Below are 10546 nucleotides of genomic sequence, written 5' to 3'. Positions count from 1 at the left end.
GATGGATGGATGGATGGATGGATGGATGGATGGATGGATGGATGGATGGATGGATGGATGGATGGATGGATGGATGGATGGATGGATGGATGGATTATGAGCCCAAAATCAATACTGAACTCATGCCCAATATGAGTGCAACGTTTTACTGCAACTGTTTAATAGTGGGTTGTCAGATATTTCAAACCAAAGTGATAGTGTATCACCCACAAACGCCTTAGTGAAGACATAAGATCTAGAGATCTAACACTGTTAAGTCGCTGCTCAGATACTCATCAGACTAATTGTCAAATTTATTTTTTACAAAGGTAACTTCTGCTTAAACAGCAGCACAGACAAAACTCTAAGAGAAATGTTTGGAAATTCTTCAAAATAATTTCTGAGCTTGTCAAAGAAAAATATATAAAAGATACAAGATTAACAGAGAAACTCCAACTAGATATGGTGTTCCAGTATATTTACCTTCAGGCAGCTTTAGAAATTTGGTCCACTGAAGGAAAATCATCAGAGTCATGTCAGCAGGTGCTGCTTTTCTGTGATGGAGAGCAAAACAAAAATGGCTCTGAGTCCATATGTTATATGGACCAGCCTGAAAACATCAAAGCACACTGAATCCTGACAGTGTAGAGAATATCTGTAATGCTTGTCATTGTGTTTACCATATTGCACAATGTTTTCTAAAAGCTATATCTCAAAGTCATACAGCTACAATGAAAAGAGCTTTTTGGTCCTTTCTTAAATCCTCTAAAGATGCTCTACACTCAAGGAGCTTCTGCAATATTCACATTTCAAAATATCAGAAGCAAGGCTACACAACAACAACTACTGTAAATAGAGGTGCTAGCAAAAGTATAAACACACCTTCAACTTTTCTACATTTTGTCACATAAGCAAACTTTAATATGCAAGCTGGTAAAGAATGCATAATGCTGCCACCTCCGTGTTTTATGGTGGCATACTGTGTTTGGGATTCTTTCTCTCTAAACACGATAGTTCCCATGTAGGCAAAAAGATTTAATTTTGTTTTTATCCACAACACTTTTTTCCACGTTTGCTTTATCCACCTCCGTTATGGTACTTGTGACAAATCGTAATCAAAACTTCTTTTTCCAGTCAACAAGATTTCCAGCCTCGACTGCGGATCTGTTTAGCACATCCAGAATCACCATGAGTTTCCTGTTTGTTCCTCTGATTAATGCTCTTTTCCCATGTCTATCATTCATCTCTTTCTATGTTCAAGTAAATGTTTGAACATTCTCCATGATATGATTTGTGGTGTTTCTTTGGAGAACTGATAAATCACACAACAATATCATGGACTGATGGACTATTATGCACTACTTTGTGTTGGAGCAAAACATGCAATGAAATATTATTAAGCTTGTGATTAAGTGGCATGTCAAAAAACTCAATAAGTGTTTATAAATTTAGAACGTCCTGTGCCCATTTGCTCTTTTTCTATTTTTGGCTTCAGCATTTTTATGATATTTGTGCTTTGGCATTTTGCATTTCAGGATTTCCATTTTAAAAAAGAGTTTATTTTTCCGTTGTATTTGAAACCTTTCTGGTTCTCTACTCGGTGTCCTAAATAGGAGGGCAGAACATTGGCTCTGTCTGATTTATGTGTGAGACGGATCAACTCAAGTCGGCTTTATTTCATTATTAATGCTTTACTACAACTCCTGGACTCTACAATTCTGCCAAACTCAAATCTACGCATGGACAGACTAATCAAATGTCTGTTCAAAGATCAGGCGCTCTGTGTGATATGAATCCAATTCACGATTAAAAACATTCACATTATGTATGAAGGTTATGTTCATCATCAAGGGTAATCTTTTATTCATTGTTTCTTTGCTTCAGAGACCTTCATGTACAGTACAAGATCATTGAATCTAACGGCCAGAGCAAACTCAAACTCAGTTTGACCTAACATTTGTGGGCCACTTTATTTTGCCAGGTGCTTATTGATAGCTGAATTGCTGTTACTTAGCGTGCAGTTGCGCCGATTGAGAACAAGCACGCTCTTTGTTCTGCTAACCCAAAATCAGCGAATAATGGAGGTTTTACAAAGCAGCACAGTGAGGCAGGGTTTTTGACTCCTATCTCAAAGCAACAGGCTGCCTGACTGCGGAGAACTTTTTGTGATGCAGATTCCTCAGCGTTATCTCACAAAGAGCACAAATCAAACAGATAATGGGTCAAATGTGTGAGAAAAAGAAATCTCAGGATACATTGTTCATTCAACAAATAGTGCCACCTTAAATATGTCTTACACTTTAATGTTTTAGATCAACAGAATTTTAATAGTAATATGAGTAAACCCACAAAGCCTTTTACTAAAGAAATTTACATGTTGAGGAAAAACTGGAACAGTCATGGAACCTTCCCAAGAACAGCTGGAAAGACTTGGAAAAGACATTAACGACTCATCCAGGGGGTCCCAAAGGAACCAATGAAAACGTCTAACACATTTGCAGATATCACTTGACTCAGTTATACTGTTCATGGTTCAGTAATAAGAGATTGAAAGAAAAAAAAAAAAGCAGAAATGGCATACTATGAGAGTTTTAAGGTGAAAATAAACACTGGCCAAAACTTAAGACAATGTTCTGCTTCACATTTTCCAGGGAAAAAAAGCACTTTGATCCCTAAGGTTTTTGGGGAAAATATTCTGTGGACTGACAAAACAAAAGTGAAACTTTTGGGAAGCTGTGCATCTACCATAAATCTAACATAGTATGTCATAAATAGAACATCATACATGGTGGTGGTGTGATTGCCTGAGGCTGATTTGCTGCTTCAGGACCAGGATGACTTGCTGAGATTAATATTTACAACATTTTAAGGGTTATTTTTTATTTATTTTTTTCGCCTGTTCTGTTGGTTTCTCTTCTCATTGAGCCAACAAAATAACACAATTAGTCACTGAAAGTACTCTCCATGGTAATTCAAAATGCCTGATAAAGACATTTCGAATATGTTGGAGAGGGTTTGTTAAGTAGTACCATAATTAACAAACACCCACTAGAAAAATATGTGGCTCTAGAGTTAGCTTACTCCTGTGGTTGCTGAATAATACAATATTTCTTGGACAATAATTGTTTCATAAATTGCACTATTCCAGGATTCTTGCCTTGTACTATTCCACTGGTTCCACAAGGCTACGGTCGGATTTGGCCTCATATAAAATATATTGTATGTAATAATAGCACATAATGTGAATATTTTGTGACTCTTAGATGCACCTCCAAACGCAGTCTCCTGCTGCTCCAGGGATGAGTTTTGTTCCCAAGGGATATCTTTCTGTTCCTTTTTTTTTCCCCATTGCTTGATGATCTTAGGTCGTGTCATGCGTGTTGTGAGCAGAATGTCAGCTGGGTTATCCTTAACCGCAGAGTCCCCGTTTCTCCTATTTACTGTCCCAGGATATATCTCTGACTTTGATTTTATCAGGCATTAAAGCATTTTCTGGTCTCATAATGACGGACTGCTCACCATAACAGCACAACTAATGCCTTTTATGTTTTTTTTTTATTTTAAATGTGAAAGGGCTCCATAGTCCATTAGACTGATAAAAGAACAAACCTACAGAGACTCTCTGTCCTGCTCTCCAGATGACCCTCTATCTGAAAGGCCCTGTTTTTTTTTCTTTTTTTTGTGTTGCTTTCTCCTGATGACTCCATAAAAAAAAAAAAAAAAAAAACATGTTTATCAGCAAATCACTCATTAGTTTGATCCATTAACCTGCCCTTTATCTACTGGGGGCGTTGTGCATACTTGGTGTTTGGGTGCACTGAAACATTACCATATGTCTGGAGCTGCCCATACTCAGTCTGATTATTCTGAAGATTAGATTAAATCAGAGAAACATTTGTATAATATTCTCAAGCATTTATGTATTTATTTGCCTGGCTTATCCTTGTCAGGAATTTTCTGTGCCTGATAAAAACTCAGAAAGTGAATAAAACTCAATGCCGTGTTCAGTAAAATTACGTTTTCATTAAATTTCATTCAAATTCTGATTGTTTATAAAGTACTTTGCAGCTCTTAATTGCAGAGAGTCACTCACCTGAAATAACATGGATTTATTGTTTATCTTGAAAGTCTTGTTACTGCTAATGTTTTCATGCTGAGGTATCATTAGCATGTTCGTTCACTGACTTCTCATGACATGTCAATATGTCCCTGTTATATGCAGAGAAAACCTGCCTTACAAACTTAGAGCCTTAAAGAAACATCATGAAATGTAATGAAAAGTATTTGAGCTCCTTTCTTCGTAGCCGGCAGTCAGTACAGACTCTGTCATAGTATTTTTATTTAATTTTTTAAATAGAATTGAAACAACATTACGCTGAAGAAAAGGCTGACAATCTGACAACACAGCTTTTTGTGAGTCCAAATGTACTGGTCATTATTTGAACTTGCAAGTCTTATCTATAGGTATGTATATGACATACTTAAAATATTGAAATACACATACACAACACACCCATACAGTAATCGATTGCTACACCTGCTGCAGTGAAAGAAGATTCAATCGCAATTTATTGCCGTCTGTTTGCAGTTTGGTTTCAGATAACCTTGGCTCAACTTGTATTGTGCTTGTATTGTTCTTGTAACTGTTATGGACTGGATAAATGTCACACAAACTAGATAATTTATGGCCTCTACTGTTCTGCGATTTGTCAGTGAGAAACCAAAAGTAAATGGAAACATCAGCAAAATCTTTTCAGTGCTTTGCAGGGGAAAAAACAAATCATTCCTTTTCATTTTCAAATAAGAATAATAGAAAAAACAAGGCTAGTGGTCATGAGGGAAGATGTATATATTTGTGTGTGGGAGCATTAAAACACATTTTTCATGCGGCTCTTCAGAGGCCAAATTATGTTGATTGTTCAAAGAAGGTTCAAAGATGGAACGTGTTTCACACTGCGTTTATGACCAACTGTGGTACATTTAGAGAGACAGTCTATTTTTTGTGCAGGGTAGAAGGCTGGTTGGGGGTTATGGACCTCTTTGATCTATGGTTTTTTTTTTTATTATATGCGCCATATAAGTATTTCTGTAGGGTTTTCAGCTGCTGTTGTCTCAGCAGCAACACCCTCTTAAAGTTCTAAGTCGTTCCTGGCTAAATAAAACATAAATATACACCATTCAACATGAAAAGATCATAATTTTGTCGTCTTCAAGCTGAGCATGCGATCAGATCATGTTCAAGATTTTGAAATCATCCTTTTATGCAACAGCTGCACAAAAAGGCACCTAAATTGGCCCCCATTTAAACCCTGACACAAAACAAGGCTCCATGTGTTAAGTACTGTGGCGTAACTGATTTTCTAAGCCAGTGCAAAGGCTGTCTAATGAGATCTAATTACATAATGATCCTAATTGATGTGTCTGTCAAGGCTAAGCAATCGAGGCTGGAGACACGTCTCCTGCTTTGAAAGGAGACACGCAAGCAGAACGTCAATACATGCTTAACAAATAACAACTGGAGAAATAGTGTGAGAAAGCCACATTCAAGAGCGTCTCGCCCATGAATCCTGCCTTGTTGCCGAGCAGAACAGTTTCGGTTCTGTAATATATGCACGCATGTGCCTGTAGCTTTCTTTGCACCTGCATCGGGGCATGTACACAAACGTGCCTTGTCTGAAGCTGTGTGGGTTTAACTCACACTATTCCAGTGTGATATTCTTTCAGCGTAGTTCGCTGTGCCTCGGCTTTGTGTTGCATAGATATTGAGGCCAAGGAATGGCCACAGGGGTTTACATCTAATGCAGTTTTAACACCTGAGTATAGCTGCGCCAATGGGGCGTATGACTTTGAACAGCGCAGGTTTTTGTTTGTGTGTGTTTTTGAACTGGGGTATGTTTGCATGAGACAGAGAAAAAGAAGGATGACGAAAGTTTTTTTTTTTTGAAGGGGGTTGTGTGTGAGTGAGATGAATGGCAAAAAAAAAAAAATTATCTACTCTGATATATACAGAGTTTTAGAAACAACCTGGCTATCCGTAGACTCTTAACAGGAATGAAATGTAAAAAAAAAACAAAAAAAAACTTAACTTTAATGACCTGCTCAGAGAAAAGCAGTGACCAGGGTACATTAGAGAGGTTACAGTGCTTTTTGCTAGTGTTAGCACACACATTCATCAACAACCTTCCCACAGGGCTTTTAGTGCTTCACTATAGTCACCAGATTGTGTTATGGGATAAAGTTCCATGTGTCGCTGCTACACACTGCAGCCATTGCATCTGTGTGCCTGTGAAAGTCCGGAAAGAATTATGCTGCTTGTTCTAACACATTGGTATAGTCAGGTGCACAGGATGACAACTTTTCCAGCGGGACTGAAGTAAATTTAGAATCCCAGCTTTGGATATGTTTTCCTCTGTTTTTGAAAAGAAAGGGGGGAAAAAAACTCTCTGCTGCAACATTCTGCAGTAAATATGCTGCTCCACTAGGAGGCAATAATGTCATAAATGCCATCAAAACATACAAAAGAAGAAGACCCTGAGCAACGCCAAGCTAAGCAAGGCTAATCTGCTAAAGAGGTTGTAGGACACATTTCCCCTCACTGTTTCTCCTTTAAGCTATTTGAGTTCAAAGTTAAAGCTTAATAGAGTCAAAAGCAGACATATGTGAAAATATCCCTCATTAAACTGAGGATGTGCAAACATGACAGAAGATTTATGTTTTTCAATATACCGCTGTTAGTGTAGAGGGGGCTTTAAAATTAACGGCTGACTTCAAACTCTTTGCTTTAACACACCTGATTCAAATTACCTAATTATGCTGTCAGGATGCCTTCAAGGTCAGTGGGAAACCAGTTAATCACCTATAGGTTTAAATTAGGTGTGTGAATGTAACACATCTAAAACAGTTTTGTCCACATAACTGGAATCATGGCAGCATTCGCCTACGTTTCTTGTACAGGTCACCCCCCTACCTTCACTCCACTCCCACTAACAGCAGATAGTTCATTACTTAATGACTTTTTATTATAATGGCTGAATATAAATCAGGGTTAATACTGAAAGTTACTTAAGATATTCGCTATACTTTCTGCCTTAATGATTGCCACAAGAAAAGAAGAAAAATATAGTTGTTCTGTGTTACCATCTCCAACAACTACCTAATGCTATGGAATGGGAGGAAGTACAATTTTATTTCCCAGAGGTTTTTTTTTTTTTTATGAACCCCTCTACAATAGTGCCACAGCTAACATTTTTGCTAGCATCTCTGCATATTAAAAAGATATGATGCTCTTAGCTGATACTAGGCGATCCATTCCAGTATCTTTCAGTCATAATTCTTTTTTTAATCTTTGAGACTTAAGAATAACGCATATTAAGCCAATTTAAAAACTGTCTTTAGTACAGTACATGTTTAGGTTGATTTTGTCACAGTTTGCATAAACTGAATAATTTTAAACAGCAGTATCAATCTGCACTCTAAAGGAAAATAAAAGATTCTGTGAAATTTTGAATTAATTTGTTCATGTTAAAAAAGGTCTTCTTTTTGTCATATTGAAAAAATAATTTATAGTGTGCCATATTTCAACACCCATTTGGGATATTTAGTAATGTCTTTGCATTTCTGTCCCTTTGCTCTTTCTTATCCTCCCTCTCTTCAAAGAGCTGGAGACAACTGTTTGGAACAATTTAATTTCATTTTGGCAACAGATGAATAGGTTAGGCTAAATTCAGTCTGTATTTGCTTTTTTTATTAACTGCTTTTTGTTTACTGTGAAACAGAGCTAGGAATCTTGCTCAGGAAGCATTGACATTGAAAGCTGCCAGGGAGACTGCATAATTTACAAAACAACCAGATGAAAGCTATTTTGCTACTTTTTTTGTTTAAAGAAAGCAGCGATTTTTTGGCTTATAACAATGCTCTTATTGAACAGCTCCTCTCTTACGAGGAAAATAAATGCGTGTCGCAAGCATTGCCGAAAGTGAAAATGCAACAAGATATTCTACCACTTCATTGGACTCAGCTGTTTAAATCTAACTGTTTGTGTGCAGCATAATAAAATAAGCAGCAAATGTTCTCCATCTTGAAGGTAATGGAACTGTTGTCCCATCTGCTGCAAAGAGAACTTGGTGTTATTTCATCATTAGTAAGTGTGTTCTCTCCCGTCCCACTTTCACTGTGCTGCAGCTGCTGTCGGACAGCCAGACCAACATGGTGAAGGTGGTGAACTCTGTCAGCGATGCGCTCAATGCCATGCAGAAGGAAAACGTGGGACTGAAGGCTCGGGTCAAGGCGGATCTACAAAGAGCGCCGGTTCGAGGCGCTCGACTCAAGGGCTGTTCCAATGGTAAGAAAAACCAGTCAGTGTTTACCTTTATGCATATCTTTCTTGCAGAATCGGAGTTCATGCTGTGCAGATTTGTATGCTGTTCCAATGTCCTTCTGTATTTCCGTAAATTATGCATCACAGGCAACCTAGAAGTTGACATTTCACCTTCCTTTCCTGCTCCTTGTCACAATTTTCCCTTGACCCATTATTCTTTGGAGTTCTTTTCCAGTGCGATCTGTATGTTATCCATCATGCAGCATATTCATTCAGTGGAGCCTCTCCGGGCAAGGTGTGGGCTCCTTTCTGTGGGCCGTATCTCTTGCACATTATTCAGTGGCGGTAAGACTGTGGAATTTTTCACTTTACATGAGAGATGACTTATGTGTCCGCAGAGAACGCCCCGAGGCACCCTCCCATCAGACGCCTTTTAACCAGGCATACCCGATGGCATCCCCCTGCTGAATTTGTCTGTCACTGATAGCCAAGTAGCACAGCTGAGCTCCTGCAGAGAGTACAACATACAATCACAGGCAACACTTTTTAACTGCTTTTCTTATCGGAGGGAGGATTTAAGGACAAAGTAGACATTTAATAAGCATGGAACACAAAGGCTATAATACTTCTCAGTCTGTTATCTGATGTTTACCTAAGCATGTTACTGTAATTAAGAAAAGAGGCCAGCTACTTGTTGCTCAAAGAATAGAATTAAAAATGTTATTGATTTATTAAGCACTTTCTAATAAAAGCCCTGTCTACATTTCTGATTTTCTCCAAAGCTATAAACCACTAAGACCTTTAAGATCATCTGAGTCAAACCTGCTCATCATTCCAAAAGTTTAAACAAAACACACCAAAGCACCTTTAAGATTCTGTGCACCAATATTCTGGATTAAGCTGCCTGTTCACTGTAAAACAAGATTAAAAACCTTTTAATTTGCTTGCAATTGGCTTTTCTTTTTTTTTGGCCACATAGATAAAGTTGCCTTCCCTGGCCTTACTGTGTGTGTGGATGTGAACACACCCTCCTTGGGCCTTGTAGCAACACAAGCACCCATATTCACAGCATTTTTGGTTCAGTTGAAATGCAGATTTCTATTGAAATGGACAGAACTGAATGAAAAGGAAAGTAACTTCTTCCCAGAACATCATTTGTTTTTCTGCTTATGATCATTCTTTTTTTTCTTCTTCTTCTTTTTCTGGTCGTTATCTGACTTTTTTTCATATGCTGCTTTTGATGCCACTCTGTTACTCAGAGCTGCATTTATTCACAGTATGCACAATTAGCAGAAATCCAAGGTCACAAAACTCTGAACTGGTACAGAAGACTAAACGTAGGCTGTCAGGGAAAAAAAAAAATGTTCCCTTGTATTTTATACAGTTATGAAATTCTAGTAACATGCTTACTATGATTTTATTGATTTCAGTCTATTTGATAATAGCAGTTCATTTCTAATTATATTACAGTTTGCCTTAAGTCTTACTTTTTTCCGCATTTTTTTAAGTTTAGTGGCAAAACTCTGGACAGAATGACACAGATTAAACAAAATTGTGCAAATACTCTGTGTATTGGTGCAAACAGTCAAACATTTAAATAGAAGAGCTGCACAAAAAAAGCAAAAAAAAAAGTACATCACAAACAGTTTTGCATTTTGAATGAATTAATCCTTGAAAAGATGAAAGATACCTTTGCAGTTCAAGCATTGACTGAATCGTGATTTTAACAACACCTATTCTTATAAAACCTTTTGGAAGACAAAAACATGTGGCAACAAAAAGTCAGATAAATTTCAGTCAAACGATAAAAAGAAATAAATCTAGTAGCAGAGATACGTTTGATCCTGAATTGAAAGAAAACTGCCACTCATAAGTTTAAATGCTTAATTTTTGATCAGGCTCAAATCTCAATATCAAAACCTAACACAGAGTTAATGTTCAACGCCATTTGAAACTGTTGGTGGTACTGAAAGTTGGTACTCTCAGGGCACGCATTTGTTGCATAGTTCTTGCTTTTTGATCTCAATGAGAACTTCTGAACTAACATTTTCTGAGGCAATCGGTGAACAATTAGTTGAAACAAAGCATAATTTAAACTATCTATAAATTATAAACCAGTTGTTGAAGAAATTATTCATCAGAACTAACCAGAGTTCTTTACAGTGGAGTAATTTATTCAAGCTTCGTTATTAGTGCATTGTCTTGTGGCGTTAAATAAAAAATATCAGCAACACGGACCCAATAAATATA

The 10546-nt window shown here is 37.4% G+C and overlaps 1 protein-coding gene across 1 annotated transcript in view; it reads left to right on the top strand.

The window, feature by feature from the left end:
* The window catches only part of fibcd1b (fibrinogen C domain containing 1b), a 125565-nt gene that overhangs the window by 36170 nt on the left and 78849 nt on the right, over window positions 1-10546 (top strand). Inside the window, exon 4 of the mRNA XM_008423804.1 lies at window positions 8161-8320. Coding sequence (XP_008422026.1) covers window positions 8161-8320 — 160 coding nt within the window. The remainder of the gene's footprint in view (window positions 1-8160; window positions 8321-10546) is intronic.

The sequence above is a fragment of the Poecilia reticulata genome, linkage group LG12 (assembly GCF_000633615.1).
Source record: "Poecilia reticulata strain Guanapo linkage group LG12, Guppy_female_1.0+MT, whole genome shotgun sequence".
Lineage (NCBI taxonomy): Eukaryota > Metazoa > Chordata > Actinopteri > Cyprinodontiformes > Poeciliidae > Poecilia > Poecilia reticulata.
This window is presented reverse-complemented; position numbering and strand designations above follow the sequence as displayed.